This window comes from Amblyraja radiata, chromosome 5, assembly GCF_010909765.2.
Source record: "Amblyraja radiata isolate CabotCenter1 chromosome 5, sAmbRad1.1.pri, whole genome shotgun sequence".
NCBI classification, from domain to species: domain Eukaryota; kingdom Metazoa; phylum Chordata; class Chondrichthyes; order Rajiformes; family Rajidae; genus Amblyraja; species Amblyraja radiata.
Window position 1 is genome coordinate 21883876 of NC_045960.1, and position 17578 is coordinate 21901453.

The 17578-nt window shown below is 45.5% G+C and overlaps 1 protein-coding gene across 1 annotated transcript in view; it reads left to right on the forward strand.

Moving 5' to 3' along the window:
• Window positions 1-17578, forward strand: part of LOC116973727 (dynein heavy chain 8, axonemal-like) — a 622328-nt gene that overhangs the window by 389172 nt on the left and 215578 nt on the right. The window contains 2 exon segments of the mRNA XM_033022036.1: window positions 10138-10278; window positions 13932-14169. Of these exon segments, the coding sequence (XP_032877927.1) occupies window positions 10138-10278; window positions 13932-14169 (379 nt within the window).

The following is a 17578-nucleotide window of genomic DNA, read 5'->3' on the forward strand; positions in this document are numbered from 1 at the left end:
TAATATCTGATAATAATAATAATAATAATAATAATAAATTAATACCAGCACCAATGATAGGAGTGCGGGCATTGGACATTCTGAATGGGAAAGACTTGTGGTCCATATTGGTACCAATGACATAGGTTGGAAGAGAGGTGAGGACCTGCAAAGAGCATTTAGTGAGTCAGGTAGAAAGTTTAAAAAATAGGACTTCTAGATCTATAATCTCAGTATTATTTTCCATACCACAAGCTAGTGAAGCAAGAAATGGTAAAATAGTGTGTTTAAATAATGGCTAATGAACTGGTGCAGGAGGTATGGTTTTGGGTATATGGATCAATAGGCACGCTTCCAGGGAAAGAGGGTCCTGTACAATAGAGACAGGCTGCACCTGTACAGTAGAGATGGACTGCACCTGAACTCAAGAATAACCAATACCCTGGCGGGAAAATGTATGAGCACTGCTTTGGGGGCTTATGTTCTTTCAACTTTCCTCCTCTCAATTTAAAGCTATGTCCTATATTTGATAATTCCACCTGGGAAAAACCTAGGAATTCTGACTGCCTATCCTATCTTTGCATCTCAAAATGTTTTATACATCTATCAGGTCTTCCCTGCTCCAGAGGAACAATCCAAGTTTGTCCAACCTTTCCTTTGTAGCTAACACCGTCTAATCCAGGCAGAATGTTGGTATCTTTCTACTGCACCCTCTCCAAAAACTTTACTTCCTTCTTGTAATAGGGTGACCAGAACTATACACATCCAAATGTGGCCTAAATAAAACTGCAACATGGCTTCCTGACTTTTACACTCAATGCCATGACCGATGAAGGCAAGCATAATGACTTATTTTGCACTCTATTGTTTGTGTTGCTATTTCAAGGAGCTATGGACTTGTACTACAAGATCCCTCTGCTAATCATTCCTGTTAAGGGTCCTGTCATGAGCAGTATATTTTCCCCCTTTCATTTGACCTCCCGAAGAATAATACCTCACACTTGCCCAGATTAAACTCCATCTGTTAATTTTCCACCCATATCTGTAATTGATCTATATTTTGCTGTACCCTTTGACACAAGTAAGTAAGTTTATTGGCCAAGTGTTCACGTACAAGGAATTTGCCTTGGTGCTCCGCCCACAAGTAACAACATGACATACAGTGACAGTTACGAATGGCTCAGAAAACACTAAACCTTAATAATAATAGTGCTGGAGTAACTCAGCAGGTCAGTCAGTTCTGTTAGTATCCACCTATCACTTGCAAGGCTTTGTCATGTCCTGCCCCTCTCTCTTCTAGGTTTCTTCCAGCCCTTCTACCACAATCACTCTGAAGAACGGTCCCAACCTGAAATGTCACCTATCCATGTTCTCCAGAGATGCTGCCTGACCTGTTGAGTTACTCCAGCACTTTGTGTCTTTTTTTTTGTAAACCAGCATCTGCAGCTGCTTATATATGTATCCTTTGATAGCCTTCTTCATAATTTTTGTGTAAGTAAGTATGTTTATTGGCCAAGTATTCACATACAAGGAATTTGCCTTGGTGCTCCACCCATAAGCAACAACATGACATACAGTGACGGTTACAAATGACTCAGAGAACACTAAACATTAATAATAATAAGACATTAATGATAAAACACCATTGATCAAGCATGTGAAATAACAAAATATCAGATCAAAGGGAGACTACAGATTTTTGGCTGTGGATAAAAACTGTTTTTATGTCTGGCTGTGGCAGCTTTGACAATCCGGAGTCGCCTTCCAGAGGGAAATGATTCAAAGAGCTTGTGGCCAGGGTGAGAGGGGTCAGAGATGACCTTGCCCGCTCGCTTCCTGACCCTTGCAGTGTGCAGTTGAGAGGGAAGTTTGCAGTCAATCTTCTCTGCTGATCGGACGATTCGCTGCAGCCTCCAGGTGTCGTGCTTGGTGGCTAAGCCAAACCAGACCATGATGGAGAAGGTGGGAACAGACTCTACGTGTACAAGAGAGTCATATAGCCGTGTAGAATTGGACCATCATTTCCTTTAGCAGATTGTGCTTCCTCAGCTGCCGCAGGAAGTACATCCTCTGTTGTGCCTTTTTGACTGTGGAGTTGATGGTAGCCCCCCCACTTAAGGTGGAGATGATGGTCCCCAGGAAATTAAAAGACTCCACAGATGTGACTGTGGTGTTGTTGATGGTGAGTGGGGTGAGGGGAGGGGGAGCTCTCCTAAAGTCTACAATCAATTCCACTGTCTTAAGAGCATTGAGCTCTAGGTTGTTTGCTACGGCACCAGGACACCAGCTGTGACACTTCCTGTCTGTTGGCAGATTCCTCCCCATCCTGGATCAGTCCAATCAGGGTTGTGTCGTCCGCAAACTTGAGAAGCTTGACAGAGGTGCAGGTGCAGTCGTTCGTGTAGAAAGTGGAGAGGAGAGAGTACGCAGCCTTGCGGTGCTCCTATGCTGAGCGTTTGCGGGTCCGAGATGTGCTTTCCCAGCCTCACATGCTGCTTTCTGTCTGTCAGGAAGTTGGTGATCCACTGACAGAGGGGTTCAGGCACAGTCAACTCGGAAAGTTTGGAGTGTAGTAGCTCTGGCACAATGGTGTTGAATGCAGAGCTAAAATCAACAATCTGGATCCTCGCATAGGTCCCCTGGCAAACTTACAAACCAACCCATGAACATTTATACCAAAGTTTATCACAACAGCAAAGGTCCCAGTCCCAGCAACCCCTGAGGAACACCACTGGTCACAGACATCCAGCCGGAATGACTACTTTCCACCTTATCAAATCCTTTTCAAATTGCAGGTAGACTACATCCATTGCCCTGCCATCATCAATCATCTTTGTCATCTCCTCAAAATACTCAAACCAAGCTTGCAAGACATGACCTGCCACAGACAAAGTCATACTGTCAGTCCCTAATTATCCCATTCTTTTCCAAATACATGCAAATCGAATTCCTAAGAATCGCTCGAAGGGTCGAATGGCCTACTCCCACACCTATTTTCTATGTTTTTATGTTTCCATGGTCACAGATAGCTCTAAGAAAAATAGGCATAGAAGGTAATTTCAACTTCTGTCATGTCAGCTAGATCTGACATTGTGCGAAAGGCTCAGATGGGACAGAATTTGTTGAATGTGTCCAGGAACGTTTTCTAAAACAACATGTAGATGGCCCCACAAGAGAGTCATATAGCTATATACCATGGAAACCGGCTCTTTGCCCCACCTTGCCCATGCCGATCAAGTTGCTATACTGGACTAGTCCCATTTGTTTGCGTTTGGCCCATACCCAACAATACAAACATGACAATAATAAAGAACTTTAACATAAAAAACATCCCCCCACAATGGTTTCCATTATGAGGGAAGGCACTATGTCCAGTCCCATCCCTACGTCCACCCATAGTCAGGCCTATTGAGGCCTCCACAGTTGCCTCTACGGAGGCCCCATGTTCCAGGGTGTTCTCGCCGGGTGATGGTACTCCGGCGTCGGGAGAATCCCCTCAGCGGCATGGGACACCTGGAACGGCCGCTTCCTTACTGGAGACTGCGGCTTCCGAAGCCAACAAGGCCGTGCCGGATGGAGCTCCACCACTGGCGATCTCGTCGCGAGATCCCAGACTCCCGGTGAAAAGTTCAGCGCCGCCGCCCGCAGCTGGCCGCTCCACAGACCCGCCGCTCCGCGATGTTTTACTCGGCGATCTTCAGCTCACCGGAGCTCCAGCGCGGCGACCCGGGCAAGGCATCGCCCGCTCCGCACCGCGATAGCGCTCCAGCGCTGTGCCGCCGCCGAAGCCGAGGTTCTGGGTGGTCCCCTCAGGAAACGCCGCTCCAGGCCCGCTGATAGGCCGCGAGGACGGGTCGACGATGCAGCCCGGAGTAAAGCTGCCTCTCCGACCAGGTAGGGACCCTGAAAGGTAGTTTCCCCCTTCCCCCCTCCCCCCTCCCCCCACATAAAAAAGACTAGAACTCCAGAACAAAAACACTTTAACTAACTAAAAATTAAAAAAAGAGATGAAAAGACGGACAGCTGCAGGCTGGGCAGCCATACCATACAGGACGGCGCCCCCTAGGTCTGTCCTTAAAGGTAAGATCCTCTAATCCTGGCATCATTCCGATAAAACTTTTCTGCCAAAAAAACACATTCTTCCTGTATTGGGTGACCAGACTATTTGCAATACTCCAAATACCACCGAACCGAAGCCATGTTGCTGCATTATGACTTCCTGACTCATATACTCAATGCCTACCATATGCCTTATTTGTCACTCTATCTACTTGTGTTGCCATTTTCAGTGAGTTATGAACTTGGACCCCAAGATCCCTCTGTACATTGATCCCTCAGTAAGGATCTTGCCATGAATTGTATATTTTCTCCTTGTATTCAACCTCCCAAAGTAACAACTCACACTTGCTCGGAGTAAACTCCATCTGCCATATCTCTGCTCATTTCTTTCGCTGATCTAAATCCCACTGTATACTTTAACAGCCTTCCTCACAGTCTACGACTTCAGCAATCTTGGTGTCATCTGGAAACTTACTAACCAACCCATCCACATTTACATCCAAGTCAATTATAAATACCACAAATGGCAGAGGTTCCAGAACAGAGCCTGAAGAACTCCACTGAACACAGACCTCCAGTCTGAATATCATCCTTCTACCACAACCCTTTGTCTTCTATCAGTAAATTCAAGTTACTGTTAATCCTTTGCATGTTAATCTTTTCAATCAGTCAGGCTTTAGAATCTTCAAGCACGACAGGGAGGAAAGGTCTAATTGCAATATTATATAGCAATGGGAATGCATTGTGCAAGACCAACCCAGCTGATTGAAAATTAATTGTGATCCTAAAATTTTTGGTAGAATCAGTTTACACAAACTCACTACCGTGACAAAGCATGGTTGAATTTTTTTCCCACAATGTTGCTAAGAAATCTGATTGGCTTGTGCTGTTTTTTTCTGTACTACACAAATGTAAATAAGATTTATACAGAGCAAAGAACAACTGCCATCATTACACTACTACAAAAGATAGAGTGAGTCTGTGCCAGGATGAGTGCTTGTTCATCATACATGTTTATAGCATCAGACACACATACAATTACATCAATCATGTAAATGGTATTTTTGTCAGTATATTCTGGATGACTCTTAATGAAGTTGTTTCATTATTCTTTATTTATGCAAAGTGATCCAAGGACTGTTGTTTGACTGTTCAACCAGTATCTGCAGCTTTGTTCAAACAATCTTTATATTTCTGACTGTTGAATCGATTGCCCCCACTTTTCTTATACTTTTATGTGTATTTTAATACATGAAATAATGACTGGCTCAATCATAATCATATGACAAATATGCATTGTGCCATGTTATGTCCCTGTCACATAAACTGGCTAGGTCAGTCTGAAGAAGGGTTTCGGCCCGAAACGTCGCCTATTTCCTTCGCTCCATAGATGCTGCTGCACCCGCTGAGTTCCTCAAGCAATTTTGTGTACCTTAGGTCAGTTTGTAAAGTGCTTGTAACCTTAACATCATCTGTTCTGTCATCCAGATACCAATACTGTTTTTTTAACTGTAGATTAACTATATTAGCCTACCTTTACTATATCTATCACCACACACATTCCTTTGGATCACAACACTTCCAAGCTAACCACGTTCAGCACACCTTTTGGACGTTACAAATTCCTACGCATGCCGTTCGGCGTAAACTCGGCAAGTGAAGGATTTCAGCGCACCATGGAACAACTATTTGCTGGTTACCCATGCTCAATTATTGTCAATGACATTCTCATTGCTGGACAAAATATCCAAGAACATGACGTGAACTTAAAGAGGGTTCTAGACCGTGCCAAGTAAATCAACCTCGTTTAACCCCCTAAAGTGCAAATTCCAGGTGAGTGAGGTGAACTACATGGGTCATGTATTCATCAATGACGGTTCCAAACCCGATCCATCAAAGATTATTGTAATCAACGAGTTGCCAGCACCCACAGATGTAACCAGCCTGCAGAGATTCCTTGGAATGGTAAACTACTTGGGGAAATTCATTCCAAATTTCAGCGAACTATCAGCCCCACTGTGCCACATAACTCACAAAGATACTATATGGTCCTGGCATGGGCAACAGCAGAGGGCGTTTGACATTCTTAAACAACAGATGTCTTGTGCGCCCACCCTCACTTACTTCGACGTTAAGCTGCCTGTTACACTAACATGCAATACCTCCCAGTATGGTTTAGGAGCAGCCTGCCTCCAAAACAACGGTGACGGTAACAGACCTGTTGCCTATGCTTCTCGCACTATGACTGACACAGAACACGCTACGCTCAGATTGAAAAGGAGCTGCTAGCGGTAGTTTTTGCCTGCAAGAAATTCAATGACTTTATCTTTGGAAAAACAGTCACAAAATGAAATAGACCATCAACCACTGATCAGCATTCGTTCACAGGCAGAATATGTTGCCAGTTGCGTCTGTAGGTACCGCCATAGGCACTAACAATATACGAGCGTGGCTCTGAAGCAAACACAACTTATCTCTTACGATTTCAACTTATACTAAAGGAATGCAGCAGACTGCGATAACTGAAAAGCTAGTGGGCGTAGCTACAAATGCATAACATGAGTCACTAATCTACAGTTTACCCGCCCAGCGTCTGATGTCAAGACAGACTCCTGCCACACTACCTGTGGCAAAACAAACATTAGAAGCACAAGTTCGCTCACCATCTGAAATCCAGTCCAAGCTACAACAAAAGCGCGACATTCATAAAAGATGGTATGACAAAGTGAGAAGACCACTTCCACCACTAGCCAAGGGACAAGTAGTCCGTCTGCAAACAGAAAAGGGTCACGACCGCCTCGGTGTAATATCTGGAACTGCTCCCAAACCACGTTCATATCTGGTCACCTACAGACCTAGAGATGTAATAGACAGCATATCCTGCCTGCGGGTGGACAAGCACCACCTCCGTTTCATCCCGACCACACAAGCATACTACCATCCCTATCCCCGGCCCGATCATACTACTGTGCCAGCCATACCTGATCCGATCACCTCACCTACAACCATGCCAACTCGAACCCTGCCAAGGTGTCCAGTTTCGCCGCTGGCGATGCTGCTTCATTCTCCTGCTCCTGTTCTACCACCGATCTCATCTCCAGTGAAGGGAGGAAATGTAGGACTGTACCGTACACGTGCAGCTCGCACCTGCAAGCCTAACCCAAAGTACCAGGATTACGTTTGAACTGCCGTTGGTGTTATTCCCTTCAGCTTACTTATACTTACCACATGTAATCAGTGCCACATATATTTTGCATGTTGTGGTGTATTCTTAACATTTGATTATCATATCTATTTTATTATGGGTTAATTCCTTAAGATGAAGGATGTAGATTAACTATATTAGCCTACCTTTACTATATCTATCACCACACATATTATGCATGCTGCACATTCCATATGTAGTCCAGTCCGGATCTTCATCCCTACCCCGGACTATTGATAACGGTACTTCACCATCTCACGGTCGGACTTGATGCTGACTACGGAGACGATAGCAAGTAATGTTTCCTCCACTTGTGTTACAATAAAGCACTATGAGTTGTTACTCCTGTGTATGGGTCTCATTACACAACAGTAACATAAAAAAATATAGATCCATAGAACCAGTGAAGGCATAATTGTCTCTAATTATCAGATTGAAAATATGACTAGTTATTTTGCAGTTTATCCATTATAGCCTAGTATGATATAAGAAACCTGCAGCTACTAGAATGTTAATTAGCAATGTTACAAAATTTTGAGATTTTAAAAATCAAGTCTGTAATTTATCCCATCAGATAAAGCATAAAAATAAGTTTAATTTGACACCTAATTCACTTTCATATCTCAAGTATTTAAAAAGTTATGGCCATTTTCATACTCGGAAATGAGCATCTTGTTCCCTATTGATTTTCTATGGACATAACAAAAAAGTTGTGATCGTGAACAGTCAAAAGCCCATAACTTTCTTAAAAATTAAGAGAACTGAATGAAATTTTCAGTTATCATAGATTGAAGCATTCTGAAACAAATATAAAATAATCTTACTTGGATGACCTGAAATTAAAGCATATAATTAGTTAGTTACCTAATTGTAGCTAATTTCAGACTTCAATTACTAGATCTAAACATCTATCCATTTCTTAATAAATTATTAACATTTTTAAATAGCCTAAATGTCCAAATAATATTCACAAATAATTCACAATAAAACATGATTTTTAAATCTCATTTACATTAATTTATAGACCAAATGGAAGGAATTTAGTGTTCAATTGCTGTAAATAAATGCCCATTTAAATCAGCTTTCCAGTGGGTCCCTGTGGAACGCGCTGGTTTAGAACGTTCACATTGCGGTAGATTTGTGCCCCAAATGCCCAGAAAAATACTGCGCGATATAACGGGCCCAAATTGAGCTACTCGCAATATTAAATTTTGTATAAAGGGTTCTTTAGAAGCCCTTTTTAATGTAAAAATATACAACCTAACTTCTGCTATTTGCTTTATGAGACCCTGCGGTTGCTGGCCGTCGCGGGTTTAGAGATTGATTTTTAAACTACTATAACTATTATACGAGGCCTTTAAACCTAATAATAGCCTTTGCGACGGGGTCTTCCAGCGATTTTTCGTTAATAATTAACTAGGCTGAACATCTTCGATTTGAACAGCCTAGAGAAAATCGCGTTTTAAACCCGCCCCCTCTAAACAGCGCCAAAATCGCGCACACCCGCAACGGCAGATTTTCAAAGACGCTTCAGGTAGGCTTTGCAACATACCTATGTTAATGTCATACTTTTCAATGTATGGGAGACAAAAATGCTGGAGAAACTCAGCCGGTGAGGCAGCATCTATGGAGCGAAGGAATGGGTGACGTTTCGGGTCGAGACTCTTCTTCAGACTGATGGGGTGGGGGGGCAGGAAGAAGAAAGGAAGAGGCAGAGACAGTGGGCTGTGGGAGAGCTGGGAAGGGGAGGGGAAGGAGGGAGAAAGCAAGGACTACCTAAATTGGAGGTCAATTTTCATACCACTGGGGTGTAAACTACCCAAGCGAAATATGAGGTGCTGCTCCTCCAATTTGCGGTGGGACTCTCTGGCCATGGAGAAGGCCCAGGACAGAAAGGTCGGATATGGAATGGGAGGGGGAGTTGAAGTGCTGAGCCACCGGGAGATTAGGTTGGTTAATGCGGACTGTGCGGAGGTGTGGGGCGAAGCGATCGCCAAGCCTGCGCTTGGTCTCACCGATGTAGAGCAGTTGACACCTAAAGCATCGGATGCAATAGATGAAGTTGGAGTAGGTGCAGGTGAACCTCTGCCTCACCTGGAAAAACTGCTTGGGTCCTTGGACGGAGTCGAGGGGGGAGGTAAAGCGACAAATGTAGCATTTCCTGCGGTTGCAAGTGAAAGTACCAGGGGAGGGGGTGGTTTGGGTTCGAAGGGACGAATTGACCAGGGAGCGGTCTCTGCGGAAAGTCAAAAGGGGAGGAGATGGGAAGATGTGGCCAGTGGTGGGATCCCGTTGGAGGTGGCGAAAATGTTGGAGGATTATCTGTTGTATGTGACGGCTCGTAGGGTGGAAGGTGAGGACAAGTGGGACTCTGTCCTTGTTACGAGTGGGGGGATGGGGAGTAAGAGCGGAGCTACAGGATATAGAAGATACCTTGGTAAGAGCCTCATCTATAGTCGAAGAGGGGAACCTCCATTCCCTAAAGAGTGAGGATATCTCCGATGCCCTGGTTTGGAACACCTCATCCTGTGTGCAGATGCGGCGCAGACGACGGAATTGGGAGTAGGGGATAGAGTCCTTACAGGAAGCAGGGTGGGAGGAAGTGTAGTCCAGATAGCCATGGGAGTCAGTGGGTTTATAAAATACATTTTCAATGTATGGTCAGTGGGCCATGCCTTTGACTGGGAAACCTCACTCTGCAATTCGGTATCTCAAAGGTATTCTCAAAGGAGAGAGAAATGTAATCATATTCCAAAAATCATTTTCCAAAGTTACAATTGCATTCTCACAAGGGAGAGAGTAATAATTAAAAAGTAAAGAACAATTAATAGCAAAATAAAAATATCAGAATTATCAGGATCCAGTAATTATTCTGAAAATGTCTCAATTTTTAGGCCTGGTTAAATAAACGTCTTCCGCGAGAAGCTGAAATTCTACAAGCCCTGTATAATAAAGCCTTTGAAGATAGTTATACCTACATGAAAATAAATCTGAACCCAGTAATGGACCTGCTGGAGTGTAACTACATTAAACAGGTTAGAATTTTTTTTATACTAATGTTAGATTTGAATATGGATTACTTTTAAACACAAAAGATTTCAACATTATTTTTTTGTTCTGTCTCGCTGGTATCACATATCCAGTAGAATAAAATGAAAAAGTGGGCTATAAGCCTGTTGCAGGGTTTCAACACAAAATACGACAATTCCTTTCACCCCCAGATGCTGCTTGCTCCATCAGATTGTTCGTCGCTTCAGACTCCAGCTTCTGCAGACTCTATCGTTCCACAGATGCTGACTGGCATGCTGAGGCAGCATTTCTTTTTTACAAGTTTTTGAATATAGATCTTGATTCACTAAAAGCAGGTTCAAGGTGGGAGAAAAATCCACAGTCCCCAAATTGTTTCTGGAAAACATCTGTAAAGTCTTATGACTTCAACTCAAATGAAGTGTAGTTCACAGAATATATTGTGGATCAGAAAATATGAAAGTACAGATATCATCAACAATTGTTGTGTTGGTAAATTATTGCGCAAATTAAACATTATTGAAGTACATAGCTGTCAGAACAGGCATGCGGTCGGTGGTGAGAGAATCAACAGGAAGAAATGGCTTGACTTGATCAAAATCATTCTGTCTTTCTTAGATATGATTCTTCAATACATTGTTGGTGTTGCAAGGGAACACGTTCAAGGATCTGTCTGATAGAACAGAAATTTGATTTGATTTGATTTAATTTATTGTCATTGTCTTCAATTAAGAGACAACAAAATTCACTTTCCCTTACAGTCATACAAAAAATAAAATTAAAAAACCCCACAAAAACACAGAACACAGAAGTCCACAACACAAACATCCCCACAGCAGCACCAAAGTTCCCCAATGTGAGGAAGGAACCAAAGTCCAGTCAACCTTCTCGCTGATGTTCCCCAATGTTCACCTGTGGTCGTGGCCTCCCGAGTACCCCATAGTCGCCGCCACGGGCGGCCCGATGTTCAGGCCCTCTCGCCGGGAACGATGGAACCCCGACGTCGAACGGGAGAACATCTTCAGCGGCCTGGGCCTCTGAATCGGCCACCTTCCACCGGAGTCCGCAGCTCCCGATGTCCACAGGCCGCGCTGGACAGAGATTCGCGCTGGCGACCCTCGGCAAAGGGTCCCAGGACTCCGCGATGTTAAAGTCAGCGCCGCCCACGTTGGGAGCTCCGCACCCACAGCTCCGCGATGTTGGAGCAGCGGCCCAACAGTGCCGATGTCCACACCGGTCCAAGCAGCAATCCCAGGTAAGGCCTCGCACGTTCCGTGATTTATCGAGTGCAGCGCCGCAGCTACTGAAGCTCTGGTCCGGTCCCGGCAGGAAAGGTCGCTCCAATCTAGTTGGTTGGCTGCGAGGGGGGGGGGGGGGGCGAGGACGCAACTTGGATAATAGCCGCATCCTCGCCAGGAAGCGACTGAAGGACGGTTCCCCCCTTACCCTACCCGCTTCCCCCCCACATAAAATACATGGCACGTAGCGGCCTCATCCGACGCCTGGCAGGAACAAGTTGGGGAGCCAGTCCATCAACTCTTCGCACCTCTGCCTTAGCTCTTGTGTATGCTCCAGCTGAGTACTGCTCACCCCTATGGAGTAGAAGCAGACATACTAGCCTGGTAGACACGATCTTGAACAGCACCTTGCGAACCATCACTTGGTGCCTTCAACCTACTCCAGTCGAGCAGCTCCCTATACTTGCAGGCATTCCGCCTGCAGGGATCCGAAGGCAAGCAGCAACTCTGGCACTATCTCGTCATGCCATGGACCCAGATCACTTCCTCCATCAGGCTATCAGCAGAGAGCAGAGGCCACCCCGACTGAAGTCCCATCACCCCTTTGCTCCACATGGAAAACAACTCCTAGCATCCATCCAGCCAACTGAGACAAAAGCACACTGGATAGCCACCAAGTGGTCACAGGAGTGGAAGGCAACCTCATCTCCATTACATAGCTACATCATTTCATCAGATAAAAGCTGTCCAGGGTCTGACCTCCCCAGAGGAGCATGGGTGAAGCTCAACAGACTTCGTACTGTAGTTGGGCGTTTCAATGCCAGCATGTGGAGATGGAGACTCCACCAGAGCCCAGCCTGTGAATGCGGAGCAGAACAACAGACAGCCAACCATGTCATCTCTGAGTGCCCGCTCTACCACCCACCAAATGGAGCTCAGGGCCTGGCAGACATTGATGCAGAGACAACAACCTGGCTGCTCAACACCCAGCTTGAGATCTAACTATTCCTTTGGTTTATTTATGTTTCATTCACAAGAAGACTTTGTTTAACAACACGTGTCTCGACAGTATAAATCAAGTTTATTGGCAATAGAGAGTAAACATATACTTATCTAGGTATGCGCAGGGCCCCTTCTACAGCAGCACACTTCTGCAGTCCGAGGCACCGGTCACGATCCCAGTCCGTCGGTGAAGCCCTTCAGAGAACAAAGGACCACGCTGCAGACGCCTGCTTTATACCAAATGAAACAAGAGGCCGCCATAGCACTACTTCTAGCCAATGGCATTCCGACAGGCGCCAATAGGCGCCCAATAGTAGGGGCCCCACAGCCTTTTCTGCCCTGCCTTGTTGCCAAGCAAAGCACTATTACCTATTTGTTAATTATTAACAGACTATTTGCACGCCAGGCTCTCTCACTATAGTTGGTCTCAGTGATCTGCACAAAATCTTGGTGGAGATCACACTCTAAACCTTTGAATCACTGTGTGAAGTAGTATAAAGAACACATTTTATCTAACATGTTAAACCAAGTGTCCAGGAGGTGCTGTGGGTCATAGGAAGTACTAAAATGGGATTCATAATGTTTAACTTTTATAAACCAAAATGTCCATCATTCCTTTATAGCATTAATCCACTGCTCAATCATGCTTCAAAATTAGAATGCTGAATTTAAAGCACAACAACATGTATGCTAAAAAGCTGACAAGTATTATGTAGTTTGAGTTTAATGGTTGGATGCCATTAGTTCAAAGTCACTGAGGAATGGGTGATCCTCAATAGGTTCCTGCTAGGCAACCATGTTTAATTTAGTAGACACAAAATGCTGGAGTAACGCAGGCAGTATCTCTGGAGAGAAGGAATGGGTGACGTTTCGGGTCGAGACACTTCTTCAGACTTAGTTTAGTTTAGTTTAGAGATACAGCGCGGAAACAGGATCTTCATTCCACTGAGTCCGTATCGACCAGCAACTCCCACACACAAACACCATCCTACACACACGAGGGACAATTTACAGTTATATCAAGCCAATTAGCCTACAAACCTGTACATGTTTGGAGTGTGGGAGGAAACCAGAGATCCTGGAGAAAACCCACGCAGGTCATGGGGAGAACGTACAAACTTCGTACAGACAGCATCCGTAGTCAGGAACAAGCCCAGGTTTCTGGCGCTGAAAGGCATCAACTCTACCATTGCGCCACTGTGCCGCCATTTAAAAAAAATATGAAGCAAATTTTAAGGTTGTTTAAATGTCACCAACCTATATGCATGATGTCACTGAGTCTGAGTTCCACATCACTATATTGATCTCTTGAGCTTTTGTTGGATTTTGGTGCGCATTTAAACATTTAATATTACCTATTGTGAAAGAAAACTAGTGCATGAGAGGATTTGACCAATAATGGATGATATTATCTCCTTCAGTCACTTACACTATTGGATGGATTAATGCCCTCAACTGAAGATGGAGGACTTTCTAATGAATTGCAACTTAAGCGGCTCTTTGTATTTGTACTGATGTGGAGTGTTGGTTCCTTGTTGGAGCTCGAAGACAGAATTAAACTCGAACAATTCCTCCAAGAGCACATGAGTAGACTTGACCTGCCAAAGATTCCTGCAGATAGCAACCTTACTATGTTTGAGTTTCTTGTTAATAACACAGGTATGAACAATGTAATGAATTTTAGCTTGTGAACTTGTCTAACCAGCCTACTTTCAACATTTACAGATGTAGCTTGAGTGGCAGATAACAAATCAGTTTGCAAGATACGGCATTTAGCCTTTGCAACGTATCTCCTCGAAAACCAGACACAAAAACGCGGAGATGTTTACATATGAGTTCAGAAATCCACTCCTTGATTTCCCCAGATTTTGAATAAAATTGATTACAAAACTCACTTAAAAAATATATATAATCGCCGCTTGAGCTGCTGATGTCACAATGCCCTAATTCCCACCATTCGAGGCCCACCTGCCTCCAGGCCCCACCTGTGGACTAAAGCCCCGCGCACAGCCCAAGTACGCTTGCGCCACGCCTTCCGCAGCTGGACTCCCATGCCCGCCCGCCCGCCCGCCCACTCCAACCCCCCCCCCCACTCCAACCCCCCCCCCCCACCCACCCCCCCCCCCCCCCCCCCCGTTCTCAAAATGCTCTGCAGACCGGGAGGTCACCGGAGGTCACAGCAGGTTACAACCGGTCACCGGAGGCCACCGGCTTGCTTCTAAATCCACTCCGTCTCCCCCCCCCCGATGGTAGAACGTGGCGGCGGCAGTTATTGTCGCACGGGGCACACAATGAGAAGGTGGCCCTGGTGGCCATTACTCCCTCTGGGAACCCTGCAATTCCTCCATTGATCGCAGGGACACGGGGAATTGTCATGCGAGAGCTGCCGAGGCTCTCCACGCCGCCCGAGGTCGAGAGAGCTGCTGAGACTCGCTGCCCGTTCGCAGTAGGCCCCGTCCGAGCTGCCCGCTCACCAAGTTCAGGTCCGCCTTCTCCCCCTCTCCCTCTCTCCCCCTCCTCCACCCCCTCTCCCTCTGTCTCTTACCCCTCTCTCTGTCTCTGCCCCTTCTCTCTCTGCCCTCACTCTCTACCTCCCCCTCCCCCCCTCTCTAGAAGCACCTGCAAGTTGGGAGCTATGCATCAGTAGATAGGGCCGTTATGGGGTAAAAGGACCAAATTAATACAATTAATATAATATCAAGGGGGTAGTTAGTGTGTGTGATGCCGCTGCTGCCCCCCCCCTCCCCGCAACCGCACGTTGGGGGAACAGACCCAACGGGTCTGCACTTGGTCTAGTATTAACTTAAATTTGTCTGCTTCATTAGTAATTAATCAACTAGTCCTTGAGGAACACAGCAGCTGAAATAGGTGAGAAGGGCAAAAGCTTTTGAAGCATTGCTTATGAGTCATTTGGAGCAGGAACGTTTGATTCAAGCTCTATGAGCTTCCATTAAATAAATCGGCAACTTCTCAATCTAATTCTCAATGTGTTCTACCAATTCTATTGACCTCTCCTTCCGAACATTATTTTTTATATTGCCCATCATCTTCTACCCAAGCGCAATCTTCTAGGCCCCCACCATCTTCTCTCTTGCCTCTCTCAATAACCTGAAATAGATAGCATCAGGCCCTTGGGAATCGTGCACCTTAAAGGGCCTGTCCCACTTAGGCTATTTTTTAGGCGACTACAGGCGACTAGGCTGTCGCCACATGGTCGCCGGGGTGTCGCCTGTACGGTCGTGAGTAGTCTCCTCAGTTACTCAAAGAGTCGTAGCGTCTTTCTGGTTGCCGCTGAATTTTTAATGTGCAAACATTTTCGGCGACAATGGGTTTGACACCAATGAGCGTAGCTTGACTTCTCCTGACATAGGTGCTGTCGTAGGTTGTCGCCAGGTGACGTAGGTTGTCGCCGGTGCTGATTTCAGCGAATTCCATTGGCGACTACCTACGTCAACCGGCGACAGGTATCGGCGACTGAATTGTCTTCAGTTGTCGCCGACAGGGTCGTAGCTTGTTGTAGTTTGTCGCGGGTGGACGTAGGTTGACTTCGGTTGTCAGAGGTTGTCGCCTGTGTGGTCGTAGGTTGTCGTAGGTGTGGTCGTAGGTGGACGTCTAATGGGTCGCTGGTTGTTGGTAGCTTGTCGTAGCTTGACGTCGACTAGGTGGTAGGTTGTTGTAGCTTGTCGTAGACATTGTCGTAGGGGGGTCCAGTCGGCGTTTTTTTCGGCGACCTGCTACGACTATGACAGTCATCAGCAGTCGCCTTAAAAATCGCCTGCATGGGACAGGCCCATTACACTCTTTGAGAGGCCCTACACCACCTCCATTTTTATTTCAAACTGCACTATCGTATTATTATAACCCAACTGACCTTACTATCATTCATATCCTTCCCTTTAGTGAAGATCAATATAAGTACTCATTCAGTACCTTGCCTACATCCTCTGACTCCAAGCATAATTTATCATAATAGACATAGAGGTAAAAGAGAAGTTTTATTGTTTTATTGATTCAGAAGTATACCACAGCATGAGCCTGAGATGACATTACTGATGTTTTTTTCATGAAGCTGTGTGGGTGGAATGTAGAAATAAAATGGGGATGATCACTATTGGGAGTGTACTATTGCACCCCATATAGTCAATAGGAATTGGAAGAATAAATATGCAGGAAGATTGCAGGCAGCTGCAAGACTAATAGGGTTGTAATAATAAGGGATTTTAACTTTCCCAATATAGGCTGGGATTGCCACACTGACTTTGATGGTATTGGACAGAAACTTGCTAACGTTGATTGGGATTGGTTGTTTGCGCGCAAAGGGATGTCTGGAAAGTGGGATGCTTTTATAAATGTGATTATAAGAAGGTCCTCAATGAGTGACCCCTTTCTGCTTTCCATGTAGACCACTACCCCAACAACTCTTTGGTTCAATTCATCCCTTCCCACCCAAACTCTTCCCTCCGCAAGTAGTTTTTTTTTTTTAGTTTAGAGATACAGCGCAGAAACAGGCCCTTTGGCCCACCGAGTCTGCACCAACCAGCGATCCCCGCACATTAACATTATCCTACTACTAGGGACGATTTACACATGCCAATTAACCTACATAACTGTACGTCTTTAGAGTGTGGGTGGAAACCGAAGATCTCGGAGAAAGCCCACGCAGTCACGGGGAGAACGTACAACACCATATAGAACCCAGATCGAACCCGGGTCATGGCGCTGTAAGGCAGCAACCGCTGCACCACCGTGCCGCCAGGTCTTTCCCATGGAATCGTAGAAGACGTTACACCTGTCCCTAAGCCTCCTTCCTCACCTCCAACCAGAGACCCCAGCAGCCCCTCCAGGAGAGACAAAGATTCACATGCACCTCCTCTAACCTTATTTACTGGATTCAGTGCAGTCTGTCCAATTTTAGACCCTCAGTTTCATACAGCTCATTCAAATATTCACACCTCCCTCACTCTCCCTCCCCTAACCCACTCTCTTTGGCCTTCTCTATTTGAAATAATACAAACCCGGCCTATTCAGTGCCTCCTCACAGCAGGAAAACCTCCAGATCCATCCTCTG